The sequence below is a fragment of the Balaenoptera acutorostrata genome, chromosome 10, assembly GCF_949987535.1.
Source record: "Balaenoptera acutorostrata chromosome 10, mBalAcu1.1, whole genome shotgun sequence".
NCBI classification, from domain to species: domain Eukaryota; kingdom Metazoa; phylum Chordata; class Mammalia; order Artiodactyla; family Balaenopteridae; genus Balaenoptera; species Balaenoptera acutorostrata.
The window spans coordinates 87,745,867-87,772,484 of NC_080073.1; the positions used below are offsets into that span (position 1 = coordinate 87,745,867).

General features: G+C 38.2%; 1 protein-coding gene across 6 annotated transcripts in view; it reads left to right on the forward strand.

Moving 5' to 3' along the window:
* Nucleotides 1–26,618, forward strand: part of GPLD1 (glycosylphosphatidylinositol specific phospholipase D1) — a 53,583-nt gene that overhangs the window by 6,035 nt on the left and 20,930 nt on the right. For all 6 annotated transcript variants that reach the window (XM_057555598.1, XM_057555600.1, XM_057555602.1 and 3 more), the window contains 8 exons: nucleotides 11,803–11,881; nucleotides 15,231–15,328; nucleotides 15,829–15,939; nucleotides 16,744–16,792; nucleotides 17,443–17,497; nucleotides 23,095–23,202; nucleotides 23,430–23,457; nucleotides 23,561–23,700. In XM_057555598.1, the coding sequence (XP_057411581.1) occupies nucleotides 11,803–11,881; nucleotides 15,231–15,328; nucleotides 15,829–15,939; nucleotides 16,744–16,792; nucleotides 17,443–17,497; nucleotides 23,095–23,202; nucleotides 23,430–23,457; nucleotides 23,561–23,700 (668 nt within the window). The remainder of the gene's footprint in view (nucleotides 1–11,802; nucleotides 11,882–15,230; nucleotides 15,329–15,828; nucleotides 15,940–16,743; nucleotides 16,793–17,442; nucleotides 17,498–23,094; nucleotides 23,203–23,429; nucleotides 23,458–23,560; nucleotides 23,701–26,618) is intronic.

The window sequence follows — 26,618 nt, forward strand, 5'->3', positions numbered from 1 at the left end:
TGAAGAGGCTGTCTTTTCTCCACTGTGTATGCTTGCCTCCTTTATCGAAGATAAGGTGACCATATGTGCGTGGGTTTATCTCGGGGCTTTCTATACTGTTCCATTGATCTATATTTCTGTTTTTGTGCCAGTACCAAACTGTCTTGATTACTGTAGCTTTGTAATATAGTCTGAAGTCAGGGAGCCTGATTCCTCCAGCTCCATTTTTCGTTCTCAAGATTGCTTTGGCTATTCGGGGTCTTTTGTGTCTCCATACAAATTGTGAAATTTTTTGTTCTAGTTCTGTGAAAAATGCCAGTGGTAGTTTGATAGGGATTGCATTGAATCTGTAGATTGCTTTGGGAAGTAGAGTCATTTTCACAATGTTGATTCTTCCAATCCAAGAACATGGTATATCTCTCCATCTATTTGTATCATCTTTAATTTCTTTCATCAGTGTCCTATAATTTTCTGCATACAGGTCTTTTGTCTCCTTAGGTAGGTTTATTCCTAGATATTTTATTCTTTTTGTTGCAATGGTAAACGGGAGTGTTTTCTTAATTTCACTTTCAGATTTTTCATCATTAGTATATAGGAATGCAAGAGATTTCTGTGCATTAATTTTGTATCCTGCTACTTTACCAAATTCATTGATTAGTTCTAGTAGTTTTCTGGTAGCATCTTTAGGATTCTCTATGTATAGTATCATGTCATCTGCAGACAGTGACAGCTTTACTTCTTCTTTTCCGATTTGGATTCCTTTTATTTCTTTTTCTTCTCTGATTGCTGTGGCTAACACTTCCAAAACTATGTTGAATAATAGTGGTGAGAGTGGGCAACCTTGTCTTGTTCCTGATCTTAGTGGAAATGTTTTCAGTTTTTCACCATTGAGGACAATGTTGGCTGTGGGTTTGTCGTATATGGCCTTTATTATGTTGAGGAAAGTTCCCTCTATGCCTACTTTCTGCAGGGCTTTTATCATAAATGGGTGTTGAATTTTGTCGAAAGCTTTCTCTGCATCTATTGAGATGATCATATGGTTTTTTTCCTTCAATTTGTTAATATGCTGTATCACGTTGATTGATTTGCGTATATTGAAGAATCCTTGCATTCCTGGAATAAACCCCACTTGATCAGGGTGTATAATCCTTTTAATGTGCTGTTGGATTCTGTTTGCTAGTATTTTGTTGAGGATTTTTGCATCTATGTTCATCAGTGATATTGGCCTGTAGTTTTCTTTCTCTGTGACATCTTTGTCTGGTTTTGGTATCAGGGTGATGGTGGCCTCGTAGAATGAGTTGGGGAGTGTTCCTCCCTTTGCAATATTTTGGAAGAGTTTGAGAAGGATAGGTGTTAGCTCTTCTCTAAATGTTTGATAGAATTCGCCTGTGAAGCCATCTGGTCCTGGGCTTTTGTTTGTTGGAAGATTTTTAATCACAGTTTCAATTTCAGTGCTTGTGATTGATCTATTCATATTTTCTATTTCTTCCTGGTTCAGTCTCAGCAGGTTGTGCATTTCTAAGAATCTGTCCATTTCTTCCAGGTTGTCCATTTTATTGGCATAGAGTTGCTTGTAGTAATCTCTCATGATCATTTGTATTTCTGCAGTGTCAGTGGTTACTTCTCCTTTTTCATTTCTAATTCTATTGATTTGAGTCTTCTCCCTTTTTCTCTTGATGAGTCTGGCTAATGGTTTATCAATTTTGTTTATCTTCTCGAAGAACCAGCTTTTAGTATCATTGATTTTTGCTATTGTTTCCTTCATTTCTTTTTCATTTATTTCTGATCTGATCTTTATGATTTCTTTCCTTCTGCTAGCTTTGGGGTTTTTTTGTTCTTCTTTCTCTAATTGCTTTAGGTGCAAGGTTAGGTTGTTTACTCGAGATGTTTCCTTTTTCTTGATGTAGGCTTGTATTGCTATAAACTTCCTTCTTAGAACTGCTTTTGCTGCATCCCATAGGTTTTGGGTCGTCGTGTCTCCATTGTCATTTGTTTCTAGGTATTTTTTGATTTCCCCTTTGATTTCTTCAGTGATCACTTCGTTATTAAGTAGTGTATTGTGTAGCCTCCATGTGTTTGTATTTTTTACAGATCTTTTCCTGTAATTGATATCTAGTCTCATAGCGTTGTGGTCGGAAAAGATACTTGATACGATTTCAATTTTCTTAAATTTACCAAGGCTTGATTTGTGACCCAAGATATGATCTATCCTGGAGAATGTTCCATGAGCACTTGAGAAAAATGTGTATTCTGTTGTTTTTGGGTGGAATGTCCTATAAATATCAATTAAGTCCATCTTGTTTAATGTATCATTTAAAGCTTGTGTTTCCTTATTTATTTTCATTTTGGATGATCTGTCCATTGGTGAAAGTGGGGTGTTAAAGTCCCCTACTATGATTGTGTTACTGTCGATTTCCCCTTTTATGGCTGTTAGTATTTGCCTTATGTATTGAGGTGCTCCTATGTTGGGTGCATAAATATTTACAATTGTTATACCTTCCTCTTGGATCGATACCTTGATCATTATATAGTGTCCTTCTTTGTCTCTTGTAATAGTCTTTATTTTAAAGTCTATTTAGTCTGATATGAGAATTGCTACTCCAGCTTTCTTTTGATTTCCATTTGCATGGAATATCTTTTTCCATCCCCTCACTTTCAGTCTGTATGTGTCTCTAGGTCTGATGTGGGTCTCTTGTAGACAGCATATAGATGGGTCTTGTTTTTGTATCCATTCAGCCAGTCTGTGTCTTTTGGTGGGAGCATTTAATCCATTTACATTTAAAGTAATTATCGATATGTATGTACCTATTCCCATTTTCTTAAATATTTTGGGTTTGTTATTGTAGGTGTTTTCCTTCTCTTGTGTTTCTTGCCTGGAGAAGTTCCTTTAGCATTTGTTGTAAAGCTGGTTTGGTGGTGCTGAACTCTCTCAGCTTTTGCTTGTCTGTAAAGGTTTTAATTTCTCCATCAAATCTGAATGAGATCCTTGCTGGGTAGAGTAACCTTGGTTGTAGGTTTTTCTCCTTCATCACTTTAAGTATATCCTGCCACTCCCTTCTGGCTTTCAGAGTTTCTGCTGAAAGATCAGCTGTTAACCTTATGGGGATTCCCTTGTGTGTTATTTGTTGTTTTTCCCTTGCTGCTTTTAGTATGTTTTCTTTATATTTAATTTTTGATAGTTTGATTAGTATGTGTCTTGGCTTGTTTCTCCTTGGTTTCATCCTGTATGGGACTCTCTGTGCTTCCAGGACTTGATTAACTATTTCCTTTCCCATATTAGGGAAGTTTTCAACTATAATCTCTTCAAATATTTTCTCAGTCCCTTTCTTTTTCTCTTCTTCTTCTGGGACCCCTATAATTCGAATATTGGTGCATTTAATGTTGTCCCAGAGGTCTCTGAGACTGTCCTCAGTTCTTTTCATTCTTTTTTCTTTATTCTGTTCTGTAGTAGTTATTTCCACTATTTTATCTTCCAGGTCACTTATCCGTTCTTCTGCCTCAGTTATTCTGCTATTGATCCCGTCTAGAGTATTTTTAATTTCATTTATTGTGTTTTTCATCATTGCTTGGTTCCTCTTTAGTTCTTCTACATCCTTGTTAAATGTTTCTTGCATTTTGTCTATTCTATTTCCAAGATTTTGGATCATCTTTACTATCATTATTCTGAATTCTTTTTCAGGTAGACTGCCTATTTCCTCTTCATTTGTTAAGTCTGGTGTGTTTTGACCCTGCTCCTTCACCTGCTGTGTGTTTTTTTGTCTTCTCATTTTGCTTATCTCACTGTGTTTGGGGTCTCCTTTTCACAGGCTGCAGGTTCGTAGTTCCCGTTGTTTTTGGTATCTGTCCCCAGTGGCTAAGGTTCGTTCAGTGGGTTGTGTAGGCTTCCTGGTGGAGGGGACTAGTGCCTGTGTTCTGGTGGATGAGGTTGGATCTTGTCTTTCTGGTGGGCACGTCCACGTCTGGTGGTGTGTTTTGGGGTGTCTGTGGCCTTATTATGATCTTAGGCAACCTCTCTGCTAATGGATGGGGCTGTGTTCCTGTCTTGCTAGTTGTTTGGCATAGGGTGTCCAGCACTGTAGCTTGCTGGTCGTTGAATGAAGCTGGGTCTTGATGTTGAGATGGAGATCTCTGAGAGATTTTCGCCATTTGGTATTACGTGGAGCTGGGAGGTCTCTTGTGGAACAGTGTCCTGAAGTTGGCTCTCCCACCTCAGAGGCACAGCCCTGATGCCTGGCTGGAGCACCAAGAACCTTTCATCCACATGGCTCAGAATAAAAGGGAGAAAAAAATAGAAAGAAAGAAAGAGGATAAAATAAAATAAAGCTTTTGGGAGGTCTGACGTCTTCTGTCAGCGTTCAGTGGGTGTTCTGTAGGAGCAGTTCCACGTGTAGATGTATTTCTACTGTATCTGTGGGAAGGAAGGTGATCTCCGCATCTTACTCTTCCGCCATCTTGCCCCCCTCCGCCCTTTTAACTTATGAAGACAGATAGGGATTACTTTACCTTTTATCATGTTGTCAAAAAATCCCTTTTCAGGGATTGGTGATCTATTTTATATCTCCATACGTGGGAATCTTAGGAGTTTCTCTTTCTCCCTACTAAAACCTGCTCTTTGGCGACTGCTGGACTCATCGGTCCAGTTTGGTGAAAGGATACAGAGGGAGGTTACCCAAAGGATGCTAGACAGACCCCCACAGGCTGGCGGTATCTCAGCAAGCCCTGCACACTCGGGGTCTGAGTTTTGTTGGTTCTGGGATTATCATTTGCTGATACATCCAGAGGTGACTACATTTTAATGACGTTGACCTACCCTAATCAAGTTAATAAGAGACTAATGCATAAAGCTGAGAAAGTTATAAGCTTATTAAGTTATAAGAACTGTAAGAACCAAGTGTACCTCACGTTGGTGGTCATTATGGCCCTGATTTTATTCTCTTTCTACAACAATAAACAGAATGTGGTACATTAACCAGGAAATCAAAACAAGGGTATTTGGTTGGTTGCTGTCCTCTCTTTGCTCTGCTCCTCCCTCACTGCCCATAGAATAGATTTCGTCTTTTCTGATTATAAAACTAATAGAAACTCATTGTAAAAACAAAAACAAAAACAAAAAAATCTTAGAAATAACCAATGTTAACATTTTGCTTTAAATCATGCCAGGCATTTTCTCTGCATTTATTAGCACTTTCTCTCTTTTTTTAAGTTACGTGTTATTTTGTAAACTTGCCTTTTTTGTCATTTACCATATCAGAGATATAGTCATATATCTGTTCATGTCCGTATCAGTAGACATCTTCAGAATAATTTTAAACCATTACATACTCTTCTGTACCATAATTTATTTAACCAATTCCTTATTTTAACTTTTTATTTTGAAATAATTTAAAACTGATAGAAAAGTTGAAAAAATTAGACAAATAATTCCTGTATGCCTTTTACCCTATTTCCCCAGTTGTCGATAACTTATCCTATTTGCCTTTTGAGCCTCTGTATACGTATTGATTTTCCCCTGAGCCATTTGAGAGTTAGTTGCTGACATGGTAATCATTACCCTTCAACACACCCTTGTGTACAGTAGTTCCCCTCATCCTTGGGGGATACATCCCAAGACTTTCAGTGGATGCCTGAAACCGTGGATAGTACCAAACCTCATATATACTGTATTTTCCTATACATATGTTCATACTTATGATAAAGCTTAATTTATGAATTAGGCACAGTAAGAGAAACAACAATGACTAATAATAAAGTAGAACAATTATAACAATATACTGTAATAAAATTATGTGAATATGGTCTTTCTATCAAAATATTGTACAAATTTAATGTCTTTTCCATTTTATCTAAGCACTTAATCACACACTGTGGCTGTAGCTTTTACAGTTTGAGGTGCAGCAGCAAAATTAGCACAAATTTCCTTTTCCTTCACAATTTCATGACTAGAAGGTTTGTTCTTACTGTACAGTAGTTCTTACTGTATATCTTGCAAACTCATCATACACTTTCTTCCCTTATTAAGTCTACAGTGTTCACCTTTTCACTTAAAGGAAGCACTTTACAGCTTCTCTTCAGCATATCCAAATTGCCAGCATCATTATTCTTGTGCTTTGGGACCATTATTGAGCAAGATAAGAGCTACTTTAACCCAAGCACTGTGCTACCTTGATAGTAGATATAATAGTAGAGACTAATGGGCAGGATATACTGGACAAAGGGATGATTCACGTTCCAGGCAGACAGAGCAGGATGGCTCGAGATTTCATCATGATACTCAGAATGGCACCCAATTTAAAAACTATGAATTGTTTATTTCTGGAATTTTCCATTTAATATTTTTGAACCATGGGTAACTGAAACCAAGGAAAGCAAAACCATGGATAAGGAGGGACTATATTTCCTAAAAACAAGGACACCATATATATACATATACATATATATAACTACTATATGTATCTATATAACTATAGTATAATAATCACAATCAGGAAATCAACATTGAAATAACACTATCACCCAATCCTCAGGCTCTTACAAATTTCACCAGTTGTCTCAATATACTTTATGGTTCCAGGAGCATGTGTTTAGTTGTCTGATCTCCTCCAACCTGTAACAGTTCCTCAGGCCTACCTTGTCTTTATTGTCCTCAATAGTTTGAAAAAGTACAGTCCAGTAACTCTGTAGAATGCAACTTCATTTGGTTTTGTCTGATGGCTCCTCATGATTAGATTCTCCTGCAGGTTATTTTTGGGCAAAAATATTATAGGCCATTGAAGTGATGCTGTATTCTTCTCATTGCCTTTTACCAGAAGGCACATGATGTCAACTTGTACCATTTCTGAACTTTTATTTCAGCTATTGTATTTTTCAGTTCTGTAATTTCCATTCAGTTCTTTATATCTTCTATTTCTTTGACTCTTTTTTTTTGTTTCAACTGTGTTCGTAATTGTTCACTGAAGCACTTTTATGATGGCTGCTTTAAAATATTTGTCAGATAATTCAAAAAATTCTGCCATCTCAACGCTGGCATCTACTGATTATCTCTTTTCATTCCTTTTGACATCTTTCTAGTTCTTGGTATGATGAGGGATCTTTGATTGAAACCTGGACATTTTAGGTATTAGGTTATGAGACTCTGGATCTTATTTAAACTTCCTGTTTTAGTTGTCTTCTTCTGATACCACTCAGGTCGGGGAAGGGGTCAGGGGACACTGCCTCCTAACTGCCAGCTGGGGTTAGAATTCAAGGTTCCCCACTGGGCCTGCCCTGATGCCTCTCTGGCCAGGACCGGTAGGAGTGCCTAATTGCTGCTCCTCACCATGGCCTCTACTGATGTCAGAAGGCAGAGGTGGCCTCTTATTGCTGACTGGAGGTGGATGTCCTGACCTCCCCTGGGCTTCTTCTGACACTGCCCCCCTCCCCAGTGGGGATGGGGAGAGATTCCTTGTTACTGCCAGTTGGGATTGGATGCCTAGGCTCTCTTCATGGTCTCACTGACATCAAAGGGTAGGGGTAGGGGGCAGGATGGCAGGGATGAAAGTCCTGGCTTCCCCCTTAGCCTTTTCTGACACCACTGTAGTTGGGGCGCTGGAGCACCTTACTGCAGCCTCGTGAGGGGACAAGTCTAGGCTCCCCACTAGACCTTAGCTGGTGGTGAGGAACGGTGGGGCCACAGGTTTTTCTGTGGTGTTTACCTGGAGTAGAGAGGTTATTGTGTAGAAGTCCTCTGTCTTGCTAAGCTGTCCGTTTCCTGGTTCTGTGGCTAGAGAGAGCAGGCTTTTGTTGTGGCATTGTTTTGTTTTGTTTATATCCATTGGAGTTTCTTGGTGGCTGGCTTTTCCATTATCCAGTTTGGGATACATGAAGTAAAAAGAAAATCCACAGAACTCACCACAGTGTTATTCTTCAGGTCCTGAGTTTCTTAGCCAATCTGCATACTTATCTCCACCTTTGAGTCATCTTATATTCGTTCTGTATACAATGCCCAGGGTTTCAGTTGTATTTAGCAAGAAGAATAGGGAAAAGTACACCCACTTCTGGAAGCAGAAGTCCTATTGATGTTAATTTTATCACTTGGTTAAGATGGTGTCTGCCACATTTTTATATTGGAAAGTTAATAAATATTTTCTACTTTTTAAATTAATTAGTAAGTAAATATTTTGTGAGGAGATATATTGAAGTAATGTAAATATCCTGTTTCTCATCAAACTTTTTAGCATCCATTGATTATTCTTGCCTGAAATAATTTTGATGGTTGCCAAATTGTTTATCTGATTCCATCATTCCTTCTACATTTATTAGTTAGCATTCTGCTGTAAGGTAGAGCTTTCCCTTATTCCCCATTTATCTCTTTCTTTATATTAGTATACAGTCATGGATTCCTATTTTATTCAGTGGTTTATATCACATTACTAACATTATTTATCTTGATGCTCAAACTGTTCCAGATTTCACTTGAAGTTGGCTTTTGTGTCTGTCTCTTTACCTATTTAAAACTCTGAGTTCACACAAAAACATCTCCAGTTCCAACCCATCAGCACAGGATTTATTCTAGCTTTCTCCATGTGTGTATCTGTAGCTCCTTTCTCCAACAGTGAGAAACCTGGCCTCCATCATCCTCAATATATATTCTTACCCGCTAGATCTCCTTGTATGTGATCCATTACCTGGCAAATCCCTTCAGCCCTGGCCCTGCTAGTCGAATCCCCTTGGCCCAGAAACAAATAAAAAAAAAAAAAGAAAGAAAGAAAACACAGGGAAGACATACATGACCAAGAAAGGGTTAATATCCTTAATTGTTCATGTATTTCATTGAAACTTCTTTATGTTCAGATTTGGAAATGGATTCACTTTTATGGTCTATTTTTTTTAATTATTTTTTTATTTTTGCCAATTTTATATGTGAAAATGGTATTTTGTTATTGGTTTAACAGACATTTAAATTATTGATTTACTATTAATGAGGTTAAATATACTTCAAGTGTCTATTGACTATTTCTATTGCCTTTTCTGTGAATTGCCTATGTCTTTTTTTTTTTTATAAATTTATTTTATTTTTGGCTGCTTTGGGTCTTCATTGCCGCACGCGAGCTTTCTCTAATTGGGGCGAGCAGGGGCTACTCTTCATGGCGGTGTGCGGGCTTCGCATTGCGGTGGCTTCTCTTTGTTTCAGAGCATGGGCTCTAGGCATGTGGGCTTCAGTAGTTATGGCGCATGGGCTTAGTTTGCTCCACAGTATGTGGGATCTTCCTGGACCAGGGCTCGAACCCATGTCCCCTGCACTGGCAGGAGGATTCTTAACCACTGCGCCACCAGGGAAGCCCTTGCCTATGTCTTTTGCTCATTTTTCTATTACAATACTAATCTTGATGTGAAGAATGGCTTATTTATTAAAGATAGTAGCCTGTCATGTGTCAAGTGATCCTTGTGGTTATTTATTTTTCTCTTAAATTTGTTTCTGATGCTTTTAACCATGCAGAAACATTTAAATTTTTGTGTAGTTAAGTGCATCATCTTTCATGGTTTCTGCCTGTATGTTTTCCTTAGAAATATCATTCCCACTCTGAGATTATACAATTATTCACTTAAAATGTGTCTTGTTAATTTCATGGATCTATTTTTGACATTTAACTCCCTAATTCATCTTGTATCATTTTGACATAAAGCATGATAGGGATCCAGTGACTTGTTATTGGTAATGTCAACTTCAAGTCAGCGTCACCTAGGCTAAGTATGGATTCCCTGCAAAAATGGAATACTCATTGCCGTGGGATTGTGCTAACACAATTGTTACTCCGTCCTTTATTCATTTCTATCATGCATTAAATTATTATCTATGCTTGAGTCTGTTTCTTTACTCTTTATTCTGTTTCATTGATCTGTCTCTTTTGGTTCTGATATCATACTGTTTTAATTTCTGTAGCTTAAAAATACATTTTTATATCTGAAGGATACCTCCTCCCTCTGTACTTTTTTTCCCCCTAGCAGTTTCTTGACTATTTTTCTGACACCTTTACTTTTAAAAATTTACTTTAGAATTATTTTTCCCTGTTAAATAACACTGCCTCACTGGGAGATGCAGATTCAACAAGTCTTAATGCATATACAGTGAAAAACAGTGGCTGGAAGGTAAATATTCAATAAGGTTAATTATTACTTTTAAGTAGCAAAAGTCCAACTCCAGCTATCTTTAGAAAAGAAGGAGACTTTATGGGTTCATGCAACTGATAGCCCTGGGAAAGAGCTGGACCAAGAGGTCTAGATAGTGCTCTCTCTCCCAGTGGAAGACACTGGCCGTCCAGGACTCAACCTCTAAGTTTAAAATCCCTGATGTGAGGAAGGCATCTTCCCCACAGCTCTAGCTGAGAAGTCTTGGGGAAGTTCTAGCTGAACTAGCTTCCATCAAATGTGCAGCTCTGAGCCAAGCACTGTAGTGGGAGTGGATATGCTGGCCTTGTACTGCTATGGTCAGCCTCACCGATCAGTATGGAAGAGATTCTGTCTTTAGGAGACTGGGGATGAGACACTGCTTGAAAAAGCAAAAACAAAAAGTAGATGATACTATATTTCCTTATGTTTTAAGTTCTTTGAGGTACTTCTTTGTTGCTTTCATATATAGCCTATGTTATTAGTAAGTCCCTACTGAAAAATTAAAAAGTTGGAGTGCCAGACTTCTACTTTGCCCATGGTGTCAGAGTTCATTTGCAGACCATGGAAACCCCTCTGGCTAGCATATGCTGAGAGGGGCATAAGACCATGTATTAGGGGATTCAGTGCTGATAAACTGTGAGAAATGGAGGAGCGAGCTCTAAGCTGAGTGTCCAGAACGGATTCCCAGGAAAACACGCAGAACTGGCCTGCCAGGGCCACCATGCAATCAGACAGCCACTGTCCCATTCACTAGCTCCACGTCCAGCTGTCCCCTGTGTGGTTTGGGAAGGAAGAAGCCGCCACCTTGACTGTTGGCTCTGGGGGCTCATCACCTCAGCCATCCTCCGTACAAGCAAAATAGATGCCCTGCACTCTGCCTGTGATCACCTGGGCCCCCTCCACCTTTGCTGCGGAAAGGCCAAGCACTTCCGTGCTGGCTGAAGGAGCAAAAGAGGGAGAAGTGGGCTCCTCGATAGAGGCTGGGAAATGTAGTCTTCATTTTCTAGACTCTGGCGTGCATCTGGGCACAGCCATAAGGGGGTCGGAATGGGATGGAGTGAGCCAGGCCACCAAGGAAGAATGCTGAAAAGAACACCTCTACCACTGACTTGTACGTCATTTTAAAGGGGGAAAGGATACTTTTTAACCCTCCAAAAGGTTGTAATCTTAACCTTTAACTTATAAAGGATATAATCTTACTCTAAAGCACAGGTAGCAACTCTAAACATATGTGTGTGTATATATATATACACACATATATATGTATATATGTCTGTATTTTTCTCATTTCACTGATTGTCACTAGATCATTGAAAATTTTACCACAAACCAGTTCTGGGTCAGTGAAATAGCCTTGGGGAAATCCTGCTCTACTGGGTGGACAGAAAAAGTGAAAGGAGATAAAATTCAAACAGGTGATTTTTGCTACTACCTAATCAGCCTGTCTGCTTTTGGTAGGAAAGAACTTGAAGTTATATGTGGTAGGGTGCTGTTTGGATTATACATGAATTTTTATAATTTCTTTTTTTACGCCTTCCTTCCTTCACTCCTTCCTTCCATCACCCCCCTCCCCGCCATCACATTGTTCTAACTTCCCATACCTGGAGATTGACTGGGCCTGCTTTTCCCAGACTGTTGACGCTTGCCCTCTAATCTCTATATTTTCCTGCTCCCCAGCTGTTACTTGAACACCAGGATGCATATCAGGCTGGAACCGTGTTTCCTGACGCCTTTTACCCCAGAATCTGCGAAAGAGGTAAGCTGAAGATTTATAGACCAAATGATGTCACTTTTCCTTGGTTGATAGGAATAGCTAGGACTCAAGAAAATATAAAATAACACATTATATTTTCCACTATTGTTGATCAATGACTTAGGTGCATTTTCCATTTAACCAAAACTTACCTGCTTAAGCATAGAAATTCTGAAAGCTTTATTCTAAGCACCCTGACTTGCTTTCCTGCTTCATGGCAGTAAGAGAAAACATTTTGAAAGAAATCAAAAGATCTGAGTTTTTGTTCCTTCTATGTTGTCTGTTAGCATGTGACCTTGAAAAAGTCACTTCCATGCTGAGTCTCAGTTTCCACATCTATAACACAGTAATATCTAATTAATTACTATTTAATTAATAGTAATTAATGCCTGCTTTGCAGCTTTACTGAATTGCTGTTGGCATTAATGCGTGTTATTTTGTCAAGTCTTATGCAAATCGAAGGTAGTGTTATTAGTGAACTGGGCTTATGAGTTGTTTCAGTCAGGGCCCCCGGAGGCGTAGAAGATATACTCAAACTGAATAATTTGAGGGGAGTTTTATAAGGGGACAGTTTACAAAGGTGTGGACAGGATACAAGAAAATTGCGGGGCATAGTGCAGGGGAGGGGGCAGACAGAGCTGCGGGGAGAGGGTCGCTTGATGGGGCCAGACCTTGAGTCAGGAACGCAGCCAGCCCACTGTGACCCCACAGAAGGGGAGCTGGGAGAGTGAATACCCCACCCTCTCTCTCCTCCTTTTCTCTGATCTCCTGTCAGTTCTCCCCATTGGCCAAACCCAGCCCACCCCAAGCCAGAGGACAAAGTATTCAGTTGAAGCCGGTCACCTCAGAGGAACAGTGCAGGAGAGAGAAGGATGGAAAGTGAGTCTGGGGGGACCAATGAAAGACATCCAGTACATAGGGTTGCCACATAAACCATTTTTGGAGTCTTAGGGTCATCAGCCATTATCTCATTTTTTTCCAATACAGTGATACCTTTAAAGTCAATGAAATGTTTAGAGCTACTCACGCCTTTAGTTACGATCCCAGATAACTCAGCTTTTGTGTTTCTCTATTTGTACGGTCTTTTTTTCCTGTTTCCCTCTTAGTCTGTTCACTGTCCTTTCTCTATCCTATTATTATATTTTGCCTGCTTGTTGTAGTTCTTTCTAATAATAGAATAACCTATAACTTCTAATTTAGCATTTACCAAACTGTATTTAGGAGGCTTTGATGTCTCTTGATATTTTTAACATCTCCTTGATATCTTACACAAAAAAAGAAAGAAGTAAAAATGATTTTTTTGTCAATTAAATTTGAGATACTTTTGCTTAACATATGCCCTTTTTAGAGACCAAAAAAACCCAACACAATAATAAAGGTTCTGAGAAGAGTGTAAGAGGAATGCAAACTCCAGCATTTTCTCTCTCTCTCTCTTTTTTTTTTTTAAAAATTATTTATTTATTTATGGCTGTGTTGGGTCTTCTGTGTGAGGGCTTTCTCTAGTTGTGGCAAGCGGGGGCCACTCTTCATCGCGGTGCGCGGGTCTCTCACTATCACGGCCTCTCTCGTTGCGGAGCACAGGCTCCAGACGCACAGGCTCAGTAATTGTGGCACATGGGCTTAGTTGCTCCGCAGCATGTGGGATCTTCCCAGACCAGGGCTCGAACCCGTGTCCCCTGCATTGGCAGGCAGACCCTCGACCGCTGCGCCACCAGGGAAGCCCTTTTTTTTTTTTTTAAAATACATCAGTAGATAAGATATACCCTCTTATCTCTTATAAAGATTGGGACCAGTATGTGACTGAAGTGAAAAGGTCAATTAGGATTATAAAACATGTACCAATTACATGGAATTTCACGCAGACTCCTGCTAGATTTTCCCAGTTTTTCTAAATCTTACCTTTCTCTCATACATATCTACTTCAACAGTTTTTTCTTCTTTGGTGATTCACTTTTATTGCATCTTTCGAGAGGACTTAAATTTCTTAGATACTTAGTTGCCAAAGAAGCCACTTTTTGAACTCATATTTCATCAATTTACCTACTTAAATTCATTCATCACAGTAACAAGGACAATTGGCTTAATAAACAGGATTAGAAACAGACATGGCTGACCTACCATAAACTATAGCAGAGCCACAGGGACCGAGATGCTTGGGCCTATGCACAGTGGCCCACTAGTTGCCAACATCCAGCAGTCCTGGGATATGGCTTTCTTTTGCTTTCAGTCCATACGATTTACAGAGGGAGCAAGGAGCTTCAGTTAATCTGGCAATTTGGTTAAATGAAGTTTTGTCAAAAGAGCTACTGCTATACTTAATTCTGGATTTTTGCTGTATTCTGTAGAACAGGAATGGTAAAGTTTATCTCTAGGAAAACTGTTGGAGAAAATCAGATTGCTTAGTTACAACTTCTTGAAAATCATTTTCAGAGAAACCAATGATTTAAAACTGGTTAGTAGGTCCTTGTTGTGTGTGTGTGTGTGTGTGTGTGTGTGTGTGTGTGTGTGTGTATATATATATAAAATAGTGTATATCTGTTCATCCCAAACTCCTGAATTATCCCCCTCCCTCCCTTTTCCTTTTGTAAATAAGTTCATTTGTATCAAGCACAGGGAACTATATAACCTATAATGGAAAAGAATCTGAAAAAGATGTATATGTATAACTGAATTACTTTGCTGTATACCTGAAACTGACACAACATTGTAAATCAACTATACTTCAATTAAACAAAAACCAATTAGGTTATTTTTAGTTTCACAACAGTATAAAAAAGTTGACCTGAGAGATCTGACTCTGGAGTTTTGCTTTTGAGTGCCCCTGTGACATGTGACACTCTATGAAGAATCTGGCACTTGAAGGTTTTGAGTAGATGTCAGTTCCTGTCTTTTTCACCCCTCCTGCGGGAATAAAGAGGCATATGGGACACCCCATTTAAAAATATTATAAACTCAAATGCTTGAAAGCCTTTGGAGTATCTACTTTTGTCTTTTGTGCTGTTAGGGAGACTGACTGTGACGGAAAAGAAGATTGAAAAAAAAAACCCCAGAACCAAAAAAAAAAAAAAAGGACAACTTATCTCCTTAGCTTAGCTTTAGGGCAGAGAACTTAAACACTTCCAGCTTCTCTTGCAGCCCAGCTGTTTCCAGATGCTATGAGCAGTTAAGGCTCCTTTTTCTTTTGACTGGCCCTTCTGTTCTAGAGGCTTCCTTGGAACACTGACTCAGGAAAATAAGAGGCTTGGAGGAAAGGCGAAGGGACGCAGCAACACATCAGGTGGTGGTGGAAGATTTGATTGAGAATGTCCAACTTTTGAAGGAGGAATTCTGAGGGTTGCTTTTGTTTTGTCAGGACAATTCCATGAAGTGTCAGAGAACACTCACTGGACTCCATTTCTTAATGCAAGCGTTCATTATATCCGGGAGAACTATCCCCTTCCCTGGGATAAGGTAGGCACAGCCTCTAACCCTAAAGATACTCAGTTCCTGCCAAGTACTCTTTCTGCTCCCACATTAACCCTATTTGTGACCCGCAGCCCCAGCCCAGACTCTGTGAGGGCTGCTCACCGTTGCGCCTGCGGTGCCGAACACAGCATGTGGGACATAGTAGATGGCTAGTTAATACCTGAATAAGTGACGGTTTTGTGTTTGTGTTTTGAAATTTATACCTTCAATTTTATCTGCAGTAAATGATGTTTTTTAAAGTTTGGGCTATGTCACTTGGTCGTTTTGTTCTAATAGTAAATGAATCTGAAAGCAGTTCCAAGGCACTCGAAAACATTTCAAAAAGTCCTTTGTGTTTTTTGGGAAACTACAGTATACCTGTCTCTGATTTTTTTGTGAAGTCTCAATGATGGAAATGAATTCATCTGTATTAATCCTTTAATAAGATTGTTATAAAATAACCCCCCCCCCCACACACACACAACTCTAATTTGCTTATTTGGCAGGACACAGAGAAATTGGTAGCTTTCTTGTTTGGAATTACGTCTCACATGGTGGCAGATGTCAGCTGGCATAGCCTGGGTATTGAACAAGGATTCCTTAGGACAATGGGAGCCGTGAGTACATATCTTCAGGTTAATGGCTTTATGGGAGTGATACTGTCATACCCAAGATCCAAAACTGACCCTCTGAGGAAAAGGAAAACTTTAGGTTATTCAGATGCACATGGAAACAAGACTTTGCCCAACGCGGTATTTGTTAGATTTCCATCTTTCCTGTTCATTCCTCTTACTCTTCTTGCTTCCCGGGTAAATTCATCCACGTGGGCAGAATGACTAATGTGCACTGAAAACAGCGATGGATGTGATATTCTGTTTTAGTCACAAACAGTATTTGAGAAATTGTATGTTTTATTCAAGCTGTGCCTCTTAACAAAGGTATAAATACCTACTACTTGGTTCTACCGTATTTAAAAGTAAGTTCACATGTTTTTGTTTTCTTTCCTTCTTTTCTATATGAGGATGCCATATCACCACTAAAAATTGTGATCTTACCTGGTGACTTAGCTTCTGAAAGTCCCCTCTGGTCATTCGTTGATATGAATACTGTTCTGTACCAACTTTAAACCTGCACTTTGTAGAGATTTTCCATGCATCCTGTTCGATGCAAATGTCTGCAGTAGCTTTATCGTAGATATTAAGTATACAACTCAGTTGCCAATATCATTAAGTATACAACTCAGCTGCCAATATCATTTTTTAACAAATAAAGCAATAAAATTAAATGTTTCTTTGAAAAGTGAGTCCATCCACTAGGCATTCCCAACAATCATTGGGTTAGGCTATCATCTCCTCACAACTCACTTCATTGTGGGCTTTAATTTGTGAGATATACCAGGTGGGTCTCTTTTTTTCCCTCAGATTGATTTTCACGGCTCCTATTCTGAGGCACATTCGGCTGGTGATTTCGGTACTGTTTATTTACATTTACCAGATTTTCTTTTGCGCTAGTTATATTTCACTTGCAGTCACCATTGTACCTTAAATGTGTATTTTTTTTAATCTCTTGCCACTAGCTTTCTATTTTAATATTGCAGTTTGTTTGGAGTACGGGAGCACCTCATTTCACATAGAGATGTACTTCTGTAAAGTTGCATATGGTTTTTTTTTTTTTGGTAAAAAAAACCCATTACATTTTATCATTTACTTGTGTCATTATTTTAGAAAAGCATTGCTTTTTAAATCAGATTTAAATTCATTGCCTAGTGTCTCCTAATACTTTCGCTTTAAATTGGTAAACTCCATCTTTTTTTTCTATAGTAAATTACCTTTAAATATACGAAGTATTTGTGAGTGGTGTTTATTTACAAGAACCCTTATGGTCCTTCTTAAAGTAAAAAACCTTTTGGTTATCTGGGTGACTCTTTCTTAATTCATGTGTTTCACTAAAATTTTAAAAGATCACTTTTTCTTAAAGACGTGCTTATACCTAAAACAATGAATGGAAACCTATAACAATGTGAAGAACTAATAATCAGGATTGTGCAAATTTGTGTTCAGAGAAGCGTGCTATGTATTGTCATTAACTCACCAGATGCAAATATTTTTCTCTTATCATAGGAGGAGACGTGTTGAGCCAGTTTGAGTTTAATTTTAATTACCTCTCACGGCACTGGTAAGAGCAATGTACCTTTAAATGTGGGATACCCAAATGGCAGTTAGGAGCTTGACTATTTTTTCCTTAGGAAATATAACTTGCAATGTAATTAGGAGCCTTCTGCATTCGTAAATTTTGAAAAGTAAAACTAAAGATTAGAATAGCCTAAGTAGATTCTTTTAAAAATTTGTGAATTATGCCAAACATATAAAATAATGTATTTTTATAAATAAAAAAGTAAGATGATGCACATTGCATGGCTGCCACCTAGCTTAGGAAGTAGAGCATTGCTGGTACCGAGAAGCTCCAAGTCCTCCCTGCTCTATCACATCACCTTTTCTCCCACCTGACGTAATCACTACCCTAGGTTTTCTTAATCATTTAGTTGCTTTTCTCTATAGTTTTATTCCATGTAGCTATATCCATGTGCAAAATATTATATGGGTTTTCACTTTAGATAAATAGAATTACACAGCATGTATTTTGCTTAAAATTAAATTGAAATTAAATTAGAATTTAATTAAACTTAAATGTTTTTGCTTAAAATTATTTCTCTGACATTTAATCACATTGATATGTTTGGCTGTAGTTCCTTGATTTTCACCACTATATGGTCCTCCATTGAGTGGATATACCAAAATGACTTGACTTCATTCTAATATTGATGGCTGTGTAAGTAGTGTAAAGTGTTTTTGCTTTACACATATGTTGCTATGTACTTTTTTGCACATGTATTTTTGCACTAGAGGGGAATGTCTTTCAGGCAGGTGGCACCAGAAGTGGAATTGCTGGGCTGTAAGGCTTATGCATGTTTAACTTAAGTAAATAATCCCAGACTGTCATTCAAAACGGTCTTCCCAATTTGTACTCCCATCAGCTTTGTTCTGCTTCTTCTGTGTTCTCCAATACTTGGTATGGTCCAGCTTTAAAACTGTTCTAACCTATTTGGTGTGTAATGGTATCTCCTTAAAGTTTTAATTTGCATTTCCCAGACTACTAATGAAGTTGAATATTCTTTCGTATTTTATCGATTGTTTGTGTTTCATTTTAAGTGAAAACCTTTTGTTTGGTTTTTAGCCTATTTTTCTGTTGGGTTGTCCTTTTTATTTCTGAGTATTCTCTGTATATTCTGGCTTCTCATCTTTGTCCATTTATCATTTATTTGTTATAAATATCTTTTTATAGTTTGTGGCATGTCTTTTTACTTACGGTGTATCTTGATAAACAGAATTTGTTAATTTTAACGTAGTTGAATATATCAGTCCTTTCTTTTGTAATTTGTACTTTTGATGTCTTATTTAAGAAATCCTTCCCTACCTTGAGGGCATGAGGTTATTCTCCTACCTAGCCTTCTAAATCATTTATAGTTTCATTTCTTAACTCTATATCTTTAATTTACCTGGAGTTAATTTTTTGGAGATTCTGTGATAGAAATTTTACTTTTTTCCTGTAGAAATAACCGATTGTCTCAGAACCATTTATCAATAGTCTGCCCTTCCTCACTGATCCGTAATGCCCTCTGTGACATAAATTAAAATTCCGTACATATGCGAGTCAGTTTCTGGGCTTTCTATCATGTTCTGTTGGTCTAATTGACTTTCCCTGAGCAATAGTGATTTTTAAAATTACAACAGCTTTAATACATTTTGACATCTATTAGGGCTGATTTCTCAACCTGTCCTTTTTCTTCAAATGTACCTTGTCCATTCTCTTGCCTTGGCTCTTGGTAGGATCAAGCTGCCATGTTCCAAGAAAAATCTTGTTGGAATTTTGTTTAGAATTCTATTGACTCTAGAGATCAATCAGAAGAGAATTAACAATTTTGCAGTATTGAGTCTTCTTATCCAAAAATATGCTATATGTTTTATTTAAGTTGTCTTTAATGACTCTAAAATTTTATAAGTTTTTCCATTGAGGTCTTACACATTTTATTAGACTTAGTACCATAAATGGTAACTTTTGGAAACAATTATATTTTCTAATTGATTGCTGGTGTATAGCAATGTAAGTGACTTTCTAATTTTGATTTTTTTTTTTTTTTAATTTATGGCTGTGTTGGGTCTTCGTTTCTGTGCGAGGGCTTTCTCTAGTTGTGGCAAGTGGGGGCCACTCCTCATTGCGGTGCGCAGGCCTCTCACTGTCGCGGCCTCTCTTGTTGCGGAGCACAGGCTCCAGACACGCAGGCTCAGTAATTGTGGCTCACGGGCCCAGTTGCTCCGCGGCATGTGGGATCTTCCCAGACCAGGGCTCGAACCCGTGTCCCCTGCATTGGCAGGCAGATTCTCAACCACTGCGCCACCAGGGAAGCCCCTCTAATTTTGATTTTTTATCTAGCAACATTTCTTAGCTATCTTATTCTAATTATCAGGAGATTCTTTTGAATTGACTCACAATTCATAATCTACAAATTGTAACAATTTTTTGAAATTCATTTATTTATTTTTTGCTGTGTTGGGTCTTCGTTGCTTTTGCTTTTCCTTTTCAGCCTTTATACCCATAATTTCCTTCTTGCTGTATCATATTGGCTAGTATTTCCAGTACAATAGAAGTGGTGATATTGAGCATGCTTTTCTTGTTCTTTATTGTAAAGAAAATGCTTTCAGTGTTTCATCAAGTTTGCTGTAGATTTTTGGGAGTATCCTTTATCAAATTAAGGAAGTTTCCTTCTATTTCTAGTTTGTTAGTAGTGTTTATTATAAATTAATTTCATGTGTATTGAACTCTTATTCTTCATCTGTTGAGATAGTTATTTGTTTCTTAATCTGTTAATATAGTGAATTATACTAATCTATTTGCAAATATTAAATCAACTTTACCTCCTGGCACAAAGCCAATTTTGCAAAGCTATATCATCTTTTTTTATATTTGTTTCATCTCTTTTCGCTGTTTAGGGTTTTTGCATCTATTTTTATGAGTTAGTTTGTACTGTAATTTTCCTTTCTTCTATCCATGTTTGGTTTTGGTATTAAAGTTATCCTGGCTTCATGAAATCAGGTGGGGAGTATGCCTTTCTTTGCTATTTTCTGGAAGTCTGTGTAAGATTATAACTTTGATTTCTTGAATGTTTGGTAGAACTTGTCTGTAAAGCTATCTAGGCCTGATGTTTTAAAAAGTAGGGACTTTTAAAAAACTTTTTAAATGGTTTTAGGACTGTACAGTTTTTCAGTTTCTTCTTAAAGAGTTTTATATTTTTCTAGGACTTTTCCATTTTGTCTAAGTGTTTAAACATTTTGGCATAAGGTAGTTCATAATGTCTTATGTTTTTTCTTGTTTTATTTGTACCTATGTTCCTTTGTTACCCATAATGTTTTTTAGCCTGCCTTCTCTTATATTTTTAAACAATCATGTCTAATATTTTTCAGTTTTATTATTAAAAAGATAAACTTTTGGCTTTGTTGATCCTCTTTACTATATGTTCTTTTTCTCTTTCATTATTTTTTCTCATATTTATTTTCTTCCTTCTACTTTTCTTCAGTTCCTGTGAAATTTGAGTCTTGATTTTAAGGTCTAGCATATGATTATTTTTATCAATTTTCCATCTGTACTTGAAAAGAATGTTAATTCTCCAATTTTTGGTTTAATGTTATATATATACTTATTAGCTCAAGCTTATTAAATGTACTGCTCAAATCAGAAGATTTGTAAGCTATAAGTAAGATAGTCTTATTATTTTTATCCGGTTGGTCCAACAATTACTGAGAAATTTGTTTAAAAATCTCCCCCTGTGATGGTTGAATTTTTCAGTTTCTCCTTGTAGTTAGTTTGCCATAGATGTGTTTGAAGATATGTTGTTAAGTATATTTGAGTTTTAAAGTCTTATATTTTTCTAGTGAATTGAACTTTTTATCTAGTGACTCTATATCACAATGCTTATTGCCTTCAAGTCCGCTTTACCAGATATTACTGTAATTACTTTTTGTTGTTTGTTTTTTCTTCAAATGTTTACTAAGCAGTCAGGTGACATAACTCTATACCTCAGTCCCAGCTTCAGCCCCTGAGCATGGAGAGCTGAGAGTTGGGAGGAGTGCTTACAGAACAAAGAGGAAGTAGAGCCTGGGGGCTTGGCAAGTTGCCCATTCCCATCCCTGGTCCATCTGCCTTAGAGCTAAGGGAGGCCCAGAACCAACAGGTCACTCCCAGATCAGATGAGGCCAGCTGGCCTTTGGATGTCCCAGGAAGAGGTGGTGGTAGCAGTGACATGAGGTTTCCCCCTAACTCTCCACACAAGGTCATCTGCATTGGATTAGACGTCCATTTCAAATTGTGCGTCATCGGGGATCTTGTCTTCTTTTGGTTATATTCACTGGTGCTTGAATTACTCGAGGCTTGCATTAGAGTTGCATTTCTCCAGAGAAGGTTTGTCTTGCCTTCTGCATGCTACCTCAAGGCACAACCTGGGACCACATTAAGTTACTTTCAACCCTTGAAGTTGTTCTGACTACACAGCTGGCATGAATGAAAGACAAAACATTTGTGGGGCTGGGTAGTTGTTACCAGTTCTCAGGGGAGATATTTTTCCCTCTCTCTATCCTTTGCCAAGATGAAGACAGGCAGGATTCTTTGCTGTCCTTGTTGGTATGTTGAGTTTATTTCTAACTAATATTCATGCAGACGGTATAGCCTTTAATGAGGAGTTTCCTCTGAGATGGCCCACTTTTGGTATTTGGTGGTTCCTATACTTTATCTCCTGTCTCCTGCATACCACACAGCTATCAAACAAACAAACAAAACAAAACAAAACAAAAAACTCCTAGGTTCCCAGGTTTAGCAGATGTCTCCAGGGCAAAAGCTGGCTTTCTCACACGCTTACCTCCCAAAGTTTCCAGTTTCAATTTGTTTTTGGCTTTTGGAAAAATTTCACTTTCTTGATAGCTTGGTGATTCATCTAAAAATATATTTTTGTTATTTTGTCTAGCTATGTTTATGGGGAGGACCATTCTGGTGCGCTTGTGAAGTAAAAAATGGACATCTCAATAGATTCCTTCTTATAAATATACTAAAATCAGGTTTTATTGGTTGTGATTTCTGTCTGGTATATTCTAAGGTTTTTTAAAGTAAAGATAAAAGATAACAGTATGAATCTAATTTTTAAAATGCTGCTCTTCTTCCAACTGAAATAACTAATATCTGTGAACCAAAAGATTGACTTAGAATTCTTTTTTACTACCTTCCACTATGTACTCTGAAAGTAGGATGTTGGGGTAAGGAGCCATTTTTGGTGTTTTAAAAACAATGATTTTTGAGAGTAATTCAACTCAAAAGAATAAAAATACTTTATACAGCTCCTTGAACTCTGAATTCACAAAACTAAACATTCTTTTTATATTTTATAGTTACTTATCTTTGTATAAATATTTGATTAGGGTACCAGTTTGCTCTTCAGCATTGGGCAAATTACTGAACTTTTCTGTGCCTTAGTTTCCTGTATGTGAAGTAGGACTATGATAGCACCAACCACTCGGGGTTGTTGGTAGGATTAAATAAATAATGAATGTAAAGCCCTTTGCATGGTGTCTGGCACATAATAATCCTGGAATAACTGGTAGCTGCTACTGCTGCTGTTATTATCTTCAACTTCAGAATCAGAACAACTCTTATTCTAATGCTTTTCTCAGGTATGTGCCTGTTGAAGATCTCCTGGAAATTTATAAGAAACTCTATGGCCGAGAAGTCATCACCAAAAATGCCATTGTTGACTGTTCATACCTTCAGTTCTTGGAAATGTAAGTGTAACTAGAGGAATATTTGCAGTCGATTTTATTGTGACTTCCTTAACACACTTTCCAATGTTTTAGTTTTCTGAGAGTGGGTATTGGATTTATGGATTTTGCTTGTTCAAAGGCAGTTGCTTGATAGTGGATACGTGTTGCTGGAATCTCTTCTTCATTAATTTGCCTCATTTCTTTGTGGAAACCACAGCTCACAGTCAAAATTATTGCTTATGTTGCAGGTATGGTGAGATGTTAGCTATTTCCAAGGTAAAGGCATTTATTCTTCAAAATTTTAAAGTGTTATAAAGATACCTTGAGAAGCACTTGATTCATTTATTTATTGACTTATTTTTCTTTCTCTTTGCCATAGCTTTATCCCACTTATTCTAGAAAGTCCCCGTTTTTGGTGGAACAATTTCAAGAATACTTCCTAGGAGGACTGGATGATATGGCATTTTGGTCCACTAATATTTACCGTCTAACAAGTTTCATGTTAAAGAATGGGACCAGGTGAATTCTTACTCTATTTCTCCTTCCAATCACTCCCTGCTTTGCTACCCTGTCCCCACCATAACTCTCAGGTTTTTCAGTTGATCAAATGAAGAACAAGAAAGTCTCATGAAGTGCTATCCTATCCTAATCAAGAAGGAAAAGAATGGGACTTCCCTGGTGGTCCAGTGGTTAAGACTCTGTGCTTCCAATGCAGGGGGCATGGGTTCGATCCCTGGTTGGGGAAGTTCTGCATGCCACGTGGTGTGGCCAAAAAAAAAAAAAAAAAAGAAGGAAAAGAATGGAAACTGTTTTCTCAAAACTCCAACTAGCTCCCATCTGTTTAGGTTTGCTGATGTCTCTCCTGTCTTAGGGATGAAGAGGTAGATATTGCAAGGTTTGTGGTCTGGTAGAAATGGCTCAGGTGGGAAGGAATCTACTTCCACAGCTGCACTGCATCTGTTTCTTTTGGGAGACCCCATGCTGTGGGCTGGGGTGTCCGCCTCCCCAAGCTCCAGCAATGGATGTGGCCATCCTCCTCTCCACCCGATCGAGCTCTCAGGGCTCCAGGGTTTAAAAGGTTACTTCACCTAACCCCCGCACTCCAAAATGAAATCGGAAATGAATGCATTTGTAAAGCTCAGCCTTCTGTTGGAATTTGACATCTAGCCCAGATGGGACAGTTGCTCAACCTCCAGCTCCTTTTCTGTTCCTCCCCAGCACACCTAGGATGAGTGTCCATCAGAGACTCGGATGGTGTGTAGACCAGGGTAGACTGATCTTGTCCCCAGTTCCAGCTGTAGTAGACATTTCGGCTCTCACAGAATCTGTTCATGGTCTGAGGGAGCCAAGGTTCTCTCAGAACCCATGTCCGACCATACCACTGAGGATGCAGCCCCTCCCTCCCACGCTGTTGAACTGAGCAGGGTAGGGATGGGCCTGGATAGGGACCCCTGGAGGCAGCACCTGCTGCAGGGGAAAGAGCAGGGTGGGAAACTTAAGCAGCAGGGGGCAGGGAGAAAGAGGGTTCTGTGGCAGGAGCTGCACTGGGGTGGCTATTCTGGGTGAGGATCATAGGAGGGTTGGGCTTTATAAGTTCAGGGGCCTGTATAAGCACAGCTCCAGAATACTATACACTGGATGATGTTCCTTTGCCCTTAAAACATTTGCTAGTATTCAAAGAATGTTAACCATAATTATATATTATGTTTTATATTATATACACAACATATATATATGTGTATATGTATATACAACACATTTATATATATTGTGTTGATTTGAAACAAAATTCCCTTTGATAAATTCGACCTTAGCCTTGCTTTTAAGACTTGGCAAGTAACGGTGTGGCAGATGGAAACCATCCAATATAAATAGCATTTTTAATAGTGAAAATTAACCTTCATTAAAATCCCCAAGCTCTTTTATGGCTGTGGGTGTTTCAGTCCATGTGAGTTGTGGAGAGGATGAACTTTGGAATTTAAGAGACGTGTCACTCTCTATTGAGCTATCCCAAGCAAATTGTTAAATCTCCCTAAGTCTTAGTTTCCTCATGCATGACAGTAGGCAGCAATAATTCTATCTTTCTCATAGGGCTATTGTGAGGAGTAAATGAGATCACTCATGTAAAGGGTTTAGCCTACAGTAAGCATTTGATAAATGTGGGCTACTAGTAGTAGTGTTAGAAAAAAGTTAAGTTTATATTGGAGGGATTCATAACACATGGCCATGTTAGAGTGAATGACCTACATTTATTTGTTTTATAAAGTCCAAGTGTATTGATCCTTAAATTGGAAAAACAATTTTGGTGTTTGTCTTTGGCTCAGTTGTCCAACATAGCTAAGGAAAGTTATGTAGCTGGACCTTATTCTTTAATTAGGAGGAGATAACTGAGAAAGAACAGATTTCTTGTCTCTTGATCTGTCTTAATTTATCAAGGCAGAAAATTCCATGAATTGATTGTATCTTTACAGACATTTGCAAAGAAAGATTCATCAGAATTTATGCAGCTTTATGGGAAATCTGGAGAATGCTCCAAAGAAAGAACACAAACTCATGACAGAAAGAAAAGCATACGTATTTTCACATTATAACCATTTCTTAACTTACTAATACGTGATCTTCCAAAGCAAATTTGTGTTACTTGAAACGCATAGTATATTTTCCTAAAGAAACAGTGAAATAATGGTAGTTACGTTCCCAGCCAGAACTCTACTTAACTCAAAAAGTATTTGTAACTGTAGTGCTAATCTTATAAGGCTGCCGTCTAAATCCCGGTGGTGCAGAAAAGAGAATTTGAGGCAAAACCTTTTCCTCAGCTTAAAGCTGGCCCTAAGAAAGATTTTGATGGGAAAAGTTTGCCTTCAGCTTCTTTCACCTCTTTTCTGAATTCCTTTTCTAGCAACCAGTCCTTTTGCCCCAGGTTCATACTTCCTTCATACTGCCCTGAAACTCCCTCAGTGACCTCCAAAGCTTCCTCTCCTTCAGAATAGTCTTCATTCTGGAAGAGACTCTTACAATGTAATACCCACTCCCTTAGTGCTTCTGTTCACTGTTAGGGAGAAAGTTCACCTCTTACATTCTATCAGCAGCCTTTTCACTTGTAGAAAGGGATACTTAGTTACCTATTTAATTATTAGTTTATAAATTTTTGTTTTTAAAGGAATGAGAATGAGAAATTAAAACATTGAGCATAGATGGGCAAAAGGTGGCACAGTTGGGAATCAGTTTCTTTCAGTCTCTAACCCTGAGATAGTTCATGTCAGCAGGGAGAACTCAGCAGGTGGAATCGGGAGGGAAGGGGAAGGCTGTGAGTCTAGGGTGACCAGCTGTGTGGTGCTGCCTGTGTTACCGTAATAGCACCTGCTTATCCACCCTCATCAAGTAGGACTCGGGCCCTTTACCAGTCCTGCCTGGCTAAGTCATAAAACCTCTGCATG